We start from the raw sequence: 17,668 nt of genomic DNA, 5'->3' as shown, positions 1-17,668 counted from the left end.
GCTCGGATCGGATTCTCAATAGTTGTTTCCTCGATCAACCGGGAGAGTCTACTATCTGTGATTCGTTTCCTCGCGATTTCCACAAAAAGGCATTGCATAAATTTAAATTAATGACTATATGATAAAATAAAAAATATATATTTGTAATATTTATATAGGAAAATTAATAACATCTTATCTCTATAAAACATTTTCGAAAAGATATAATATCATTTATGCTGAATATTTTACGTCGACTTCTTAGTAAATTATTACTCAATCTTTGGACGACAGGCAGGAAATAAACACACACGAGACAAACGTACATTCTTAGTTTATAACATATATATTTATTTGAGCTTTAATTGCATTTTAAAATACAACCGAAATAATTAAATAATGACAAATCTGGTAAAATGGTTTCAAGAATCGCGTATACATGATGCATATCTTTGTGGTTGCGTGTTTGTAAGTAGGTAGGTACGTTTCGAGCGTATCATTCGCACGGCTGGCTGTTCCTTTCCTCGAGTGTTACTGCGACAGTGTACGCGTGTTTTCACGTGTGTGCGTATGCGTGCGCGCGTGTTGTGTGTGTGTGGGTGTGTGTGTGTGTATGTGTAAATAGGTGTACATGTATGTCGTGTTGGTCGCAGCCACGTAATCGTCTCGCGTTACGTTCATCACACTCTCAGCAGTCGCGCGCGTATATAATTACAATATAATAATATTAATATTATTATGTCGATAAATACTTTTAAAGTCCGCGATGGAAGAATTAGAGTTTACAAGAAATACGTATACAAGTTATGTTCCGTTCTTTTCCGGCCTTCGTTGTTGAGGGCCGCACGCAGCTGCTCCATCTTTTCCGGCCTGCTTCTAGTCTCTCATTCTCTCGGAAGCATTCTTTCTTGTCCTCAGACTGTCACTCTATCTTTCTATCCCTTGCCTTCACTCGACACAAACAAACACACACCCATACACGCGCGCGCACACACACACACACACATATGTACGCATGCACGCACACGCACAGTCTCTCGTTCTCTGTTACTCTCATCATCGTCATATTCGCCTTTCCATCTAATCCGCTCGCGCCCTTTGCATCGCATTTATCACTGCACTCATCACACGCCACGCATCATCGCCATATAATAATCGTAATTATATAATCAATATACACAGTAGTCGCGATAATTCGAGTGATAATAATGGCAATATTTTACACGTAAAATGACGCGTTGGCTCGCTCACGACGCAATAAATATTATTTGAACAAAGAAAATTTACAATGATCTACATGTACGCATTTACATCGAGAAAATATGCATTCTTCAACGACCATTTTTTACTTCCTCACATTCTTTCTCTCTCTCTCTCTCTTTCTCTCTTTTACACACTCTCTCTCTCTCTCACTCACTCACTCACTCACTCACTCACTCACTCACTCACTCACTCACTCACTCATTCGTTCTCTCATTCCATTATTTCACGCATGCATTCGACTCGCGTGTACTTATTCAATTAATCGCGAGCCTCGCTATTGCACCGCGTCTCCGCACCCTTTATCGCTTTTACACTCGCTCGTGTAAATCTCCACACCTTCGATTCGCAGCAGTCGTAACGCTCTTCGAGGCGGCTCTTGTCCGTCCCTGCGAGCAACCTCACCGGGTTTTCGTAGTAATAAGTATCAACAAAGAGATTCCTATACAGGGTCGAACCCTAGCCTATCCTATGCGCTAATAAACTACGGCCTTACGATCTAGAGGTATACATGCTGACGATCTTACGACAGATGATAGGTAAGCTTTCTCTTTTTCACGTTCTCTCTTTTCTTCTTCTTTCTTTATCTATCCATTTCTTTTTGCTCTAATCAACTTTTATTGTTTCCTTTGTCTCGTCGCGATCTTTCTCATCTCACGTCGTAAACGTCCTTAAGTATTTATAAAATCACAAACTTGGCCGCGTGCCGAGCCCCGTGACTCAGCAGTGCCGCGAGATATGGTGGCATCACAATTTAATTAACGCTCGTTCAACACCCACATCTTCATCACATCCTCTCATGTTCCTTGGGCACGAAAGAAAGTAAGTCACTGGTATAATTCGTTAATTCTCGATACCGATGGAAGGAAAGTGATACGAAAAAACGGAAGGCGAAACGTACTGCGAGAAAGTCTTAATGACAGGGAAATGTCAATTGAACAAAGTTATTCGCGTCCTGCCTTTGACTTATATTCCCGTAGCGATTGCAATCGAGAAAAAAATTCTGCGAAAAGCAGAAAAATTCTCTGGTGACGTTTCCCATGTTGCACGTGATTCTATAGCAAGAAGGAAACATTCCAAACGATTGCGTACGGAGGTCTATTCTAGAGCATAATCTTTTCGTAACGACTAAAAATATAGTAAATGGGAAAAGAAGAGAGGATAAGTATAAAAGAAACAATGAAAGAGATGTGTATAAAACGGAATTTGAGGCCTCTCTCCAATGTAATTTTTGAAGGGTTTGATGGCACGCTATTCGTGCCATCAACCCAGGAATGATAAGATGCGTCCTCGATGATAGACTAAAACCGATCGCCAAAAACGGAAAAGGAGTCGCGTCGCGTTTGCATTATTCTGCGAATGAACGAAATCTCTTACTATAATAATATCGTCGCAACGGCGAAGTCTTTTCGACGGAGATATCCACATTTAGGCTGAAAGAGCGCAGTGACGAGGCTTAATTTTTAACAAGTTTTGCAAAATCTTTCAACATATCATTTCGGAGCATAAACTTTAATTTCTGTCTTTTGTTTGTACATTATAAAATTAATAATTAAAATATGCGTTCAATATAATAATTTGTTTATTTTATTTGTATTTATAACTTCCTAATTAATAAAACCGATGAACAAATAATTAAAAAAAATATTAAAAATGATACATTATCGCTTAAAAATATGAAGCATCTTATTCAATTAATATTTGGAATAAACTATATTTTCTTTATAAATACAATAATTTTATTAAATATTGACATTTATATACGAACATTTAAATAAAGACATTTAAATAAAGTTTAAAATTAAAACAAAAAGTATATTAAATTATACTCATGTTTAATGTTACAAAATAAAGTTTATTAAACTGCTTTTCAGAAAAACAACTTTAGGTGCTGATTTTATTTCAGCTATAGATTTTTTTCATATATTTTTCTATAAATAGATTATATCGAATTGTATCGATAATATTTTCAAGAAAAGAAGTATAAAATAATTCTCGAAAATTATGTCATTTTTTAAACACAGGAATTATTAAATAAAAAATTCATCGTGCATATGGATAATTTAAAATATAATTTCAAGTTTCGCAAGAAATACTTAAAATAAAAGGAATGCAAGAGAATTTTGTAAAATATGGATAGACTTTAGATTTATATTTATAAAATATATGTATGTTTATATTTTATATATATAATATATAATATTAATATATATATTATAATATATATAATATTTTATGTATACATAATAATTTTATCTAAAGATTGTAAAATGCTTCAAATTTTTAAATAGTAATGTATATATAACACAAATTTAACCAATAGTTGATTTGTTTATATTATTAAAAATTAACTCTTATAGCAATGAGTTGTAATTATTTCAATGTACTGTATATAATATTAATTATATTTTTTTGTATTGAGCAAGCAGATGTAGGCTTAATATATAGAAATATATAATAAGAGTTAAAAATATAATTTCAATGATTTCAAATTTCAATGCTAAGCAAAAAAGGATTTTTCTACTATTTATTTAAGCCTATTCTACAATATGTTTTCAGTTTTCTGTTTCTGGTTTTTTTGCTATTTTATATATCTTGCCTTTTTGCTTCTTATCTGGTTTTTTGTTTTCTGTCACTCGGGATAAAAGTTAACGAACTTCAGAAGAAACAAGAAACAGTAACAAGAAATACAATTATTGTTAAAACGCATTGTTGATCGCAAAAGGGAAAAAAAGCAAGAGGTAAAAAGCAAGAAATAGAAAACAAATCGCAAAAAGCACCGTAGAATAGGCTTTTAATATAGAAATCATCTTTCGTTCTGGCATCGAAATCTAAGCTCAGTAAACTTGTATCGATTTCAGTCTATTGATTTATAAATATATGCCAATTACAAGAAAACTACAAATATAATATGATTCAACTCATCTTGTCTTACAGCAATAAGGATACAAGGTTTGTATCAAATGTATAGATGATAATGTGAAATTATTTTGTAATTGTACAAGTTCTCATGACCTCTTTTCCATTATATATTCAATATAGCCACGACACAGCCTCTTTAAGCATAAATCCGAAGACGTCGGATGCACGACGACGTCTTTCGGCGCAGCGGTGTTCGCGGGAAAAGGGGATGAAAATTTTCACATCGCTAGTTTTACAGTCGTTACAATATAGATACACTTATGTACAAGTGGCACCGCTACTTACGGGGCTCGGACTATACGTACTTGCTGGACAATTGCTTTGCCAGCTCCGTATACTTGAGAAATTTGGAGTGTGGGCTCTCCTCGAGGGGTGAGGTCGCTGACTGCGACGGGCTGCCGTTTGCCTGTGGAATCGGCGGCGACTTGTTGCGCTGCGACGTTGGCGGCGACGAGGAGTTACGGCTCGGCCCACCGGAAGTGCCCTGGGAAACTGCCGCGGCAGCCGCGGCCGCGGCCGCTGCCGCTGATCTGCCGATAGTCAATGGATCCGGGATGACGCCATCTTTGACAAAATGCATCTTGGACAGGTGATGCCTGTATGCACCTTTCGAAATAAAGGGCGTATCGCAGAATGCACACTTCATTATTGAATCCGCAGTGACCACGGCGTCGTTGCATGCCCAGCTGAAAGCCAAGATCGCACCTGGTGTTGGACCAGGACCTGGACCGGACACTCCTGACACCGTACTACCGCTGCCCGAACCGATGGTACTAGCTGCAGAATTACCTCCGGATCTCGAGGTGCCGCTAGCACCGGGTCCTCGCGTTTCTGTCTTATCGCATAATTTCTGCAATGCCGCGAGAGGATGGCTGCTTGTTTTACGTCCTTGCGAGTCGACATTATTGCCGCTGCCACTACCACCACCGCCGGACAAGCTGTCGAACATGGAGGAAAGCGCTCCGAGACTGCTGGATGCCTTAGTGTCAGGTGTACCTCGCGGCGTGACCGACCGATCGCTGCTAGTGGGACTACTCGTGCTGTTTCTACAAGGACTACGCGCGACCTGTTCCACTTGGCTAGTCGGTCGGGGCGTGGGTGGATTCATACGAGGTGATAGAACCTCTCGTCCATCTTCCGGTGTCTCGTGAAGGCTACTTCTTCGATGATTGTAGGAACTCTGATCCTCCTCGTCCCTGCAGTCGTCTACTATCTCCTTCTTGACAAACACTTCCCTCGTCGATTGCGACTGTTGTTGCTCCTCTTCGTTTACGCTTCGTTCTTCTGTTTCCTCGTCCCTCGGTTCTTTCTTCACTACCACAGTAGATGACTCTTCGTCTCCGGATTCTTCCGCAATTTGATGATGGCGACTAGGTAACGAAGCGGCCTGCTTCTCGGGAGTGACGCGATGATGATGAGACAAAGAACTCGAATGTCTTTCGTGACTCGTGTTAGTCAGGTCCATGCGTCTCTCCGGCGTCATAGTATCCGTCCTACCGCTTCCTCGCTCTGATATCGAACTAGATTCGCTGCCGCTTCGCTCCCTTCTCGCCGCAGCATTGGCGTTATAATGTTGCTGCTGATGTTGCTGTTGATAAGATCGAAGCAGATTCATCGTTTGCGGATCTACCAGAGGTTTTGTGTAATCTACACTCTCGTCGATACCCAAACGCTTAAGAATGCTCGTACCCATTGGTGCACCGGGTTGAGCGTGATGCAAGCCGGGCGTACCATGCCTCACGCGAGAATCGAAACTCTTCTCGATGAGCTTCTCTATTGCATTCAAAACCGACGGTGAGGTACCCATGGGAGCGGTAGTTTCATTAGCAGTTGATGTAGGAGTATCTTTCCCCGGCGTGGTCGCATCGCTGGCCGAAGATGGAGACCGGTGATGCCTCGACGATATCGAAGACGTTTCCTCATTGACGCTCTTACGTCCGCTCTCGGTTGGTGGTAACGTCGCGGGCAAATGATTGGACATGAGCGCGTTCTTCAAAAAGTTCCGCTGATTAGCACCCACCGTGCCCGCGCCAATGCACTGACGTATGTGCTCGACAAAAAGCGGGGTCTCTATCTTTTCACCACATTTCTCGCACGTGATTCTGCCAGCATGCTTTCCGAGACTATGAGTCAAACCCGCAGCAGCATCGCCATTCTTGAATTCATTTTGCGCGCGTTCTAGCTCTAATAATTTTCTCACGGGCAGTGACTTTTTCCGCTTCTCGCGCGTTTGCCGTCGACGTCCACCGCTTTCTGTAATCGACCGCATTATATGCTCCTTGTAATGAGAATTCTTTACCATGTGATTGCTCAACTCTTTCAAGGAGCTAAATGCTTGATCGCAAACCTTACAGGTCAGCACGGCGCTAACGTGACTGCTTGTGGCGCCTGCTCCGGGACCACCATTATTTCCGCTATGAGGTCCGGACCCTCCACCTGGTTGTACCCCTGTGCCACCTCCTCCACCAGCGACACTTCCGCTACCTCCGCCAGCGCCTGTAGAATTACCGCCCTTGCTTTCATCCGATGATTTCCAAGATATTATCTGTTCTTGAGAGATGATGTTCGTATAATGTTGCGTTTGCTGCATATGCGAGGTCATCTCAGCTAGCGAACGGAAACTCTGTCCGCACCACATACATTTTAGAATCTGTCGTGTTTGTTCAGCTCCCTTACCTAACCAGACATCTTGGCCTCGCACGAGTTTCCGCGGCAGTGGCATCGTTTCTTTAATCAGTAGATTCAAATCGGATGGACTTTGTTTACTGCTAGGTGTACCCGAAGTATTGCCAGTATTGCCGGTAGATGTCTGCGGTTGATGCGGTTGTTGAGGCGGTGGTATGGTAGGCATCGTCGTCTGCTGTGAGTGAATTCCTGGTGCTGGCGGTGGTACCGGCATGTTCACGCCGCAATGCTTCGCTTCCTTCATGTGCGTCGTCATTGCAGCCAAAGTCGGGAAACTTTGTTTGCACCACACGCATTTTAAAACATCTTTCGCTTGATCAGCACCTTTATTCAACCAGTGAGATTGCCAAGCGCTATGACGACTGCTGGACGTCGTCGCTGGCGCATTGGCACCTGTCGCTGTAGCACCACTTCCGGAAGACGACCTGAAGAGATCCTCCCCGCCCAGCTTGCTTAGCTCGCTCATTTTTTCGAGCGCCTTTGTAGCCTCACTAGGTTGATACGGCTTTTCCAATGCGGCCGGCGGCTTCATCTTCCCATTCCAAAGCTGATGATGATCCACCACTCCGCTGGTGCTTTTCGGCGAAAGCTGCTGCTGACTAGTAGCCGCTGCCGCTACCGCTGCGGCGAAATACGGAAAGTGCGTGGCCATCGGCGACGTCCATGGAGACACCACGGGGGGTCTACCGAAACCTGATGGCGCAACTCCCGGTGCTGCTTCCTGATGGCTCGTGGAACTTGTCGTGGAACCCAGTCTTGATGATTTGCGAGGTGGTGGTGGTGGCGAATCTTCCGGATCAGGTCGTTTCCTGCTGGATACCGAAAGATCCAACGGACCATTGTTCGTCTCCGTCGAGGAAGACGGCGTAGGTGGTTTGCTGAGATTTAATATCTGTTCCTCCTCGTCTTCTTCAGTCGAGGACGTTTTTCTCGTGCTAAAGTCTAGCACAGCCGGCAGGGGTGTCGCTGACGGCGAAATCTCTCCAACGCTGGTAGGCGACACCAAGAGGCCGGGGGTGGCGGCTGGTGGCGAACACGAGGAGGAAACCAGCGGCGACACCGAGCCACGCGATAACGGTGAGTGGCCGAGGAGGAGACGCTGATGGGTTTGTTGCAGATATGCCGCCATGACCGCTGCCGAGTGAGGTGGTAACAGGGAGTGAGTTCCAAGGGGTAGAGGCACGATACTACTTGGACTGACTGGGCTCGCGCTGCTCCTGGTAGCAGGTGGTGGGGGACTTCCGGTCGCCGGACCGGATGATTCCCGAGAATCTCTCGAGGGACAGCGCGGACTCATTGGCTCCCTGAAATTGTAAACGATATCGAGCGCTATAATTTTCGAGTACGAATACACGTACTTCTCTTCGAGATCTCTCTAGGATTCGAAGTGTGGTTATGATGGATGAAACGAATCTTATCGGAGCTTGGCGTAAAAGTACGAAACGTTTGCAGTCAGGCAGTGGTCATTAATCATGATAATCGCACGATAATTTTCTTGTAACCGATCTGCGAGTACCGCAGCATAACGCAGGTGACGCCGTGACGTTAATATTTCATAAGCGTCCGCCATAGAAATTACTACGCAAACAGCTTTCGCCGTATTATATGATGGGAACGACGGATACCCGGAATCATCGGTAGAAATAAATGGAAAAAAGGCTCGCGTGATAAATAGAGCCTAGAGACGTTGCAACGATAGCAACAGCGATGGATAACTCACGCATGAAAACGTCTATCGTGCTAGTGTGTACACGCGAAATGCACACAACACATAGAAGCGTATCTTGTAAATGTAAATGCGACGGACATTACGACAAGATGCGACAGATTATTATCGATATGGAGAACGAACACACCATGCTACGCGATGCGTTATTTGTCGACCTTAAAATACGCGCGTTTACATCGCGGCTACGAATCCTCGACTCACGCACGATCACAAATATGTGAATACAACATAACGTTCGCGAAGTAACGGAGTTCCGATCATGAACAAATTACGAATAATTGTACGCTCCACCGATGAACGTTAGTCATCCAGCTCGCGACAAAAACCGCGCGGATTGGTCGAAGTTGTCGAGTGTGCAGAAGCGATCGATACCTGTCGCAACGTCATCAACGCACACGAGGATCGACTGTCGGAAGGGAGCACGTGGTCGGAACGATTAGAGAACGTTGTAATGGATTGTGCGAGCCTCAACGCGCGATGTGTGCGCAGCGCGGCGACGTTCCAGGCCTGTCGACGGTTCGCTCGTAACTGACTGTTCCTGACTGAATGCCGAATGCGTGCTGCGAGATGAAAGGGGACCGCTGCCACGCATGCAGGGGAAGTTTTTGGGGGCTGGCGGGACGGCGCGGGTGTACGGGAGAGCGGGAGCGCCACTGCCGCCCCCGGTTAGGAGGCAGCGCCTGCTAGTGGGGCATCGTCGGTATGGGACGATGTGTAACACGTGCCTATCTCTATTAGCCGTGTGACGTCGCGCGCGGCAGACACCGATATCAACTCCGACACCGGCTTATTTATCCCTATCCAGGGTCTCTCCCGCCCGCTTGTTCCGTTACCACTTAACCCTCGCCGCCCGACGCTTACCTCGCGCATACATGTATTTATGAAAGAGACCTCGTGACGATTTGTTGCTCTTAAACAACGACGTGCCTCATGTACACAAGAGACTCCCAACGACGGCAAACATCAAAAAGCTCGTGTTGTCGCGTCGGCGCGACTCGCGATGATTTAAACACTTTATTATAAGGAGCCTGCGTCCGGATAAAGCACCGACTAATGAGTGCGCTGGCAGACAACGTCAAATGAAATTTAGGTACGAGCCTCCGACTTTATGCCCGCCATTACGCGTCGCTGCTATGACCGTCGTAGGTGATTTGCGCCGAAGCGTCACTCGCGCGGCTATCTGCGGCTGATTTGTACAGGCTGCTGCCTCACGCTTGACGTCGAGTGTTCCTTTCTTCATGTACGTAACACCCACGTGTCTCCTCGATACGAAGAGACACGTGGAGACACATGGACAAAGAGATACATATACATAGGGTGTTCCAAAATTCGCGAATTAAAATAATGTAGCAAAAAATTCTTCAAAAATTAAGTGAAAAATTTATTTCTAAATTTTATAGCAGTAATTTTTGAGCTAATAATGTTTTAAATATGATCGATTTTACAAGCTATATTTAGACGGCTATTTTGAATTATGCATGTAATAATATGAGTGTGAATGAGCTAAATGTAGTCAATTGGCCATATTTAAATCTTTATATCTCAAAAATCACTGCTTAAAAGAAAGATTTACAAAATTCTTTGCTTAATTTTTTTGAAAATAATGATTTAAAAATATCGTGGACATAAATGTACGGAGATCTACACGACTTATTGAAGTGTGATAAGGAAAACTAAAGAAAATTGATATGGATATATAAATAGCTACTGAGAAAGTGCGAATAAAAGTTGCCATTACTCGTTCAACAACTCGTTTCAGCTAACACGAGTGATGTTTCTGGTCATTACTGTATATCGACAGAAGCTTTTTAAGTTCTTGGCACACATAATCAAGTCTTTCAGGTTTCAATAATTATCTCCATCAACATTTATCGACTTAACCCTATGGAGAAACGCGTATTTGTTTCTTTTTGATGCACATTTTGTGATTGCTTTTTTCAGTAATTATTAAGACAGTAGTTATATAAACAGAACATCAATTGAAGATCTTATCACAACAGTAAACTAATTAATCCACATTTTGAAAAAATCGTAAAAAATGAATAAAGAGCTGATGATCCATTTTCACTAATATCATATGGCGACGTTGAGGATTAATCCGTGTTCTTAATCTTTGTGTAGTAAGGTTTTCAATTGTGCATGGATAGAAAATTATAGATGCAAAATTCACCTATCCGAAGGTCCCGTATCTCGCAAGATAGTCGGGTTTAACCTTGAGGTGGCGGAAGGTGGGGGTGTAGGTGGCGATGCCTCCTCGTCATCCTCTTCGTCCGTTCCCTCGGCATCCTCGTCCTCCTTCGCAGCGGGCGCGCAGCCCCTCTCACTGGGGCTAATAGGGCCATCCTCGTCGACGCAATCGCCCTCCTCGCCTTGGAGGTCCGTACCGGGCGCAGAGCCTTCGACGCCGTCCTCCCCTGAAACAAATAAGTAAAATAGCGGATTAGTAGATTAGATCAATCGTAATTTAACAAGAAATGGCTACTCCATTAACATGCCACATCTTATAAAATAACGATGTGCTGTTACATTTCTATTAAATGCCTGTATAACGAATATTTCATTGATGCTTTTAGCTACTTGTATAACGGAATATAAGTAGTTATGTCGCTTTAGCAATCTAGATATCTCATTGACCCATCGGCAAATTTTCTATTACACTTGCAGATAAGATGTTGAATTTGAAAAATACGATACACAACTGTATCGTTACTAGGAGGAAAATACTTCTCTCTGTCAGTATAACCTCGCGTGACAAGCAAGCAAACTTGTATTGCAGGATATACTTATGTATTGCCAAGCAATTTAGAAATCAAAAAATCGGACACAAATACATATCAGTTGACGACATCGTGTATCGTCTTTTCTGCGTGGAGATCGTTGATGTAGGACGCGAATCAAATCCTTCTGTCACCCGCCGTATCTTGATAGAAGAGCAGAGAAGAACGTACGACCTAAGAGTGGAGATACTGAGAAATGACGAAGCTAAGTACCTAGGAGTGATATAAAGGTTTAGATGGCGAGTAACACAATGGCACTATCGGTTCATTTATCAGCCTTTCGCGACGACAGCAACGACGACGACGACGACGACGACGACGACGACGACGACGACGACGACGACGACGACGACGACGACGACGACGACGACGACGACGACGACGACGACGACGACGACGACGACGACGACGCCCAAGAGGGAGACGAAGAAAGAGAAAATGCGAGCTATGTCGGATACGTCAACGTCGTCGACGACGAGGTATTGTGTGGCGGGACAAGGAGTTCCATCATCTGCATTATGAGTTTTAATCAAATCGTTTCCATTTGAACCCTTGGTAATGAACGGCAGAACTGTCGCTTTGCGACTGTGCGAAGAACATAACCTGATCTAAGATCAATAAACATTTATGGAAGGAAATTATGTTGCGTAAATTTTATCCAGAAATTCCACATTACGTTATATCTGATAATTCCAATCGTGTATTCAAATATTAACCACGCATATATTAAAACATCTTACACTACTATCGTACGGTTATCTAACGAAAGTAAACTACACTTGATAGACCTGGACGTGAATACTCAGTGCCAACGGAATCTTCCTAGTCGCCATCTTGCTCCCGGCATATCCTTTCTGAAGAAGGGAGTGCCATGTCCTCAATCGCGAGCAATCGCCAAGCCAAGCGAGAGCAGGGCGAGAGCGAAAGATGGTCAGCTCACCTCCCCTTATAGAGGGTGGGGACAACCAGGAGCACCGTCCTACTTTGCCGAGTGACCAACCAAACGATCGTTTGTTCGCAGACAGGCTACGGAAGAGGGAGAGAAAGGAGATCGCACATTGATCCGCGGGTGCATCAGCAACTAATTACGCAGATTTATGTCCCCATTGTCCATTGTCTCTCTACCGAGAGCGATTCTCTGGTGCCCCGGCTCGGACCATTCGATGGAAGCGACTGGTTGGCCGATCCGGTTGGGACCAGCCGTAGGACGGCGAGAAGGTGCACGACTACGGAGAGAACGACGGGGCGACGACGAGAGGAGATAAAAGGAGGACCTCTCGGAGGATCGCTCAGATCCAGGCGCGTATCGAAGAGGAGAATGCAAGAAGTCGAGGAACCAAGCGGGCGGACCACCGGCGGGCAGCCCCGCCCGCTACAAGCATGGTCCGTCTTCTATCCTTCCGGGGGCCCCCCTTCGGGCGCTTGATCGCAAATCTGTGGAATCTATTTGCGTGCCGTTCATTTCTAACCCTTCCCACCCACTTGTACATGATAGCTGGATTTGAAGAGGTATTGTTTCAAAATTTCAATCGTGACCGTCAGCACCATCTTCATCTCCAGCCAGAGACTTCAACGAGCGTTATTCTGTTTCCGGAAGCAGCGAATGGCATTTTGATACTATCTTCACGTACGCACGTGCGACAATTACATCAGAAGAATCATTATTCATAAGCATTCATCAGAAAGATAAAACCCTTTATTTAATGTAATTGATTCAGTATTATTTAATGCTTTGTTTAACTTTTAAAGACGAGAAAACCATTATAATGATGTTGAAACAGTATCATATTTTAATGTAAGAAATACAATGAAATAATGAATTATAAGAATTATTATATTTTATTATTTCTGTACTTCTTGTTTCAAAGTGACATCATTTCATAACAAACCATAATAAATCTTATTTGAGGAAAAGCTAAACATTACAAAATGAACCTCTCTCGTCCTCTAAAACTTAATTTGTTTAAAAGAAATAAAATATATTCGGATGACTTGCTTATTATCTCTTATATTATACTTTATATTAAAATATATTTTTTATATTAAATATTATTATATTTACTTTAATTGTTTATTATATCGAAGTCATAGGATTTGAATAATTTAGTAGAATACTGATTCCCGACTCAATCGTAATGACAAAGGTCACTGATGGTTCCGCGACTCGAAAATATTCCACCGGCGATCGAGATCGATCGGATGTCGAAGTCAGGCTCAGGATGCAAATGTTTGCACGAGCACAGGTCGTGCGGGACTATTGGCAGGCCGCTAACAAGGACCGCACCGGGTTGCGCATCCCGGACATAGCTTGTCGGTAAGATACGCTTCGAGAACGAGGAGCGTGGCGTACCGAGCTTAAAAGCGGCTTGACACTCGGCGAGATGCTACCGGCCGATATCCAGCTCCTCCTGTCCTTGACTCACCCGAACCGCTGCACGTTAGAAAAGAAGTGCAGTGTATTAGCAGCCTGTGCTATGCCGAGAGCGGGTCGCGCTATCTACGATGGTTCCGCACCAATAGTCCGCCTACGACTCTTGGTCCAGAACAATAATTAGTCTTATCGGCGAAGCATCCACTTTCAAACCCGTTACGATCTCTGCTTGACTTTTCTACACATTCTCTCTCTCTCTCTCTCTCTCTCTCTCTCTCTCTCTCTCTCTCTTTCTCTCTCTCTTTTCTTTTACAAATGTATGTCGCTGCGCATTCTCTATCTTTTCCTCTTGCCCCTTTGTCGTGTCTCTCCTCGCCCACCTTTACGACGAACCTGCGCACGAGTTACGGATATAGATAGCAGACACCTGCATATATTGGCGTACACATGTTGGCGATGTACCAAGGAACTAACTGGTGTTGGTACCGCGACAGTATTAGCTATCCTGACCGCTAGTCGTAAGGATCCAGTCGTAAGAATCGAACAACTGAGCTAGTCACGCTCACTATTCGTATGGACGATCGGCAGTTGCTAATTGCTGATAAATCCCGAGCCTTTATATGCGAAGCTTTAAGCGAGTATTGTAAAAGAAAACTATGTCGACTTTAATTAATTGCGTTAATATCACAGAGAAATATTAATCATTTTTAATGTATACAAATAAATTCCATTATCACAAATTACAAAAAAATTGTAATCTATCAAAATAATTTCAAAAATAAAATAAAACTTGAGATAAATATTATTTGTACTTCATTATATTTTATATTTACAAACTGTGATTTATTTAATAATGCTTATCGAATGTACAGAAAGATACTTTAGCAAATAGGGATATTTCTTAATTCATAACTATCTAGATTTAAATAACAAGAAAACTTTATTGATCTGAGCTGGATCTTAGCGCTTAATTAAATAATATTTCGTTATGAATTTATTCTCATATCGAATTATGTAAACTGCCGAAATAATTGTCGATCTTGAAACGCAATCCTAAACTAAAACTAGAATAGTAATAAATTAAACTTGACAAATAATTTAATGATGTAATTAATGCTAATAAGCATCCTAAAAACCTGTAAATAATTTATTGAAAAAATTACCTAGATTTAATTACAGTCTAACTTACTTTGACATAAACTTTTATAATGCGATATAACATAATGTCTTTTAAAACCAAGAATAAAACTAATTATTTTCCGTCAATTTTTGAACGTATTCTTTTGAAGTCATTCTTCCGGAAAACGATTTGTCATTCTTAGACGTACGAAGGCGGAACGAGTCGCCAAGATGAAATGCGGTAAGCCTTACAAATGGCAGAACGAAAAATAAGGTGTTAAGACAAGGATCCTTTAGTGCATGTTCATAAATTGCGGCCGTGAGTAAGGCGTAAATTTTAGCGTTCATAGGCATCCGCACTAGTGTCAGCTTGTGTACCTTAGTGATTTACGCGCAATCAACGCGCTAAATCAGTTAGGTTTACTTGTAATTAGCATTTACGCCGAACGTTCATCCAGTAAGAAAATTTATAATGCAAGGTGTCTGTTTAATTGTTTGTAAGAAATCTGATATGCAGAGCGGCAGCTTTTAAAGCGAGTAAGATAGCCGAGTATTTTTTCTGTAAATATGATATACATTGTAGACACAATGATGTGATTAAAAGCATAATTAGAACAAAAATACAATATAAATGTAAAATCAAAATATTATAATATATACCGAGTATATTATAAAAATCTATATTTACATATTTTTTTATTATACATATTTTTAAAAATCTATTTAAGTTACTAAAAATTCTCTCTCAAATATTGATTGATAATCTAATTCATTATTTTATGGAATACTAAATTATATTAGTCTCGTTTTAAAGTATGATGTATTACACAGAAAAAATCTTCCTTTGGAAATAACTTTATATCTATCGATTCAATGTACTAGACATTCATAATCAACTGTGTGGAGGCTGCTACGTACATGAGCATTCGCCAGTCTTTACTCTGTCTCTCATTGTCAGACAGGCCGTCGGTGGATACTGGTAATTACATAACCACCGTGTTAGAATGTAGAGCTGCGTACATCAGAAAAGATCTTTGCGAGAGAGCCGCCCGACTTCATGGTGCACGAAGTTAATTTCTCGTCTCTTCCATGTCGGGACGGCCGAGCGAAGTTGCTGGGACGCCTTCCGAGACGGATCTTTGATAAGTAGTACTACTCGCGCACGGTTATCTCGGCGAATATCCCGGGGAGGCGCGGATCTTTCTATCTCCTTCGTGTTCTCTCTTTCTCTCTCTTAAGGCAGCAATGACGCCACGCTGGGGCAAGTAACCGGGTCGAACTTTAGCAACGTTCTGGCAATAAAACAGTACATAATAACAAGCCGGCGGCTGCGGCGGCAGGGAAGGAACAAAAGGAGAACCCGGAGGAGGACAGGAGAGGAGATGAATTTCTGATGCGAGAACCGTCGGAAGGCTGGCGGGGAGAGTGACAGGAGGCAGACGAAGAGACGAACGGATGGACAGGCAGACAGACGGACGAACGGACGGGCGGACAGAAGGACGAAGAGGGACGGCGAGAAGAGGGAGGCCTCGCATTGTGATTCTCTCGCGGTCTGCCAGAGAGTGACTGACGGGTGAATCCGTTTTCTCCTTCCTCCGCGTCTCTTCCTCTCTCCCTCGCGCGTGCCTTCTGTCCTTCTTTCCGTGTCTCTTTCGCTTCCCTCTTCCTCCCCCTCGCGCAAACTCCGCGATTCCTCCTTCTCTCGGAGTAACCGGCTTTGAAAGCCTCATACTCAATCCGTATTCGAGAGATACAAGACGTTGATTTACGACTTCCTCAAGTGATGATCCAGATTTTTCAGATCGATCGGGAGGGTCGCGCTCCGAACCCAGAAGAATATCATTCTTGTTTCGAGAGTTTGAGAGCAAGGACGATTATAAAATATTCTTGGAGTGTGACATGTAACATGTATTTTAAATACTATTACGAATGAATTAAATAAAATTGTTATGAAACAGAGCAATATAGTCGATTAGCATAATTTTTTTCTAGTCTAATATTCGTGCATAATAATATAAAATATTCGAAAACTGTTGTTGTTCGAATCTTAATTTATTAAGTGTCACAATTGTATACATTAAAAAATGAAATGAACCTAGTTATTCAATGTAATCATTATTCAATCGTTATTCAATGTAAATTTATTCGAATGACAGAGGTCACGATTTTAACTTAAAAGGAAAAATTTGCATCCTTAATGAAAATTAAACTTCCAACTATTCACTCTCAATATGGCTTCAAGAAGATGCATCAAGGAACATCCGAGGAATTAGATCAATGCACTTGGTATCAAGGACCACAAACGGTTCTTTAGCATTCGATCCCTTCAGACTCATCCTACTTTCTTTCTTTTTTTTTTCATTTTGGCCCTCGATCTTAAGTCCCTCGAATGTCAGGTGGTCAGATTCGTGACTCACTTAGGTGTTCTTTAGGACGACGTGAACAGAACAAGACGACAGGCTCCAACCGAAGACGGAGTACCTTCCTACCGTTGTCTACCTGACTGATTGACTGATGAGGCGACTGTTATCCTAAGTCAACACTCACTCCATCAGTCTGTCGAATTTCCCCTTCTACTACGAACTATTGCTGCGTTCCTTCGCTGCTACTCACGCCATCGTAAACGATGTACCCCGATCAGATTCTATATCTATATGTATAATTCCCGAGATGGCCCATCAAAAGAAATTGGTAATGACGTTGATGGCTCGCGTCTATTAGTAATGTAAGTAGAAAAGCGCGATTAAGATTAGGATAAATAAATGAGAGATATTACTTCAATACTTGAAGTTACAAAATTGATTTTAAAAAGTTTTTTAAATTCGA

At 42.6% G+C, this 17,668-nt stretch overlaps 1 protein-coding gene across 3 annotated transcripts in view; it reads right to left on the bottom strand.

Annotated features, from left to right (window-relative positions):
- Nucleotides 1-306: 306 nt before the first annotated feature.
- Nucleotides 307-17,668, bottom strand: part of tio (zinc finger domain-containing protein tiptop) — a 164,658-nt gene continuing 147,296 nt past the window's right edge. For all 3 annotated transcript variants that reach the window (XM_087406264.1, XM_011068574.2, XM_011068573.2), the window contains 2 exons: nt 10,746-10,989; nt 307-8,150 (listed from right to left, as the gene is read on the bottom strand). In XM_087406264.1, coding sequence (XP_087262390.1) covers nt 4,457-8,150; nt 10,746-10,989 — 3,938 coding nt within the window. In that variant the 3' untranslated portion in view covers nt 307-4,456. The remainder of the gene's footprint in view (nt 8,151-10,745; nt 10,990-17,668) is intronic.

The sequence above is a fragment of the Acromyrmex echinatior genome, chromosome 5, assembly GCF_024713525.1.
Source record: "Acromyrmex echinatior isolate Ae372 chromosome 5, ASM2471352v2, whole genome shotgun sequence".
Lineage (NCBI taxonomy): Eukaryota > Metazoa > Arthropoda > Insecta > Hymenoptera > Formicidae > Acromyrmex > Acromyrmex echinatior.
This window is presented reverse-complemented; position numbering and strand designations above follow the sequence as displayed.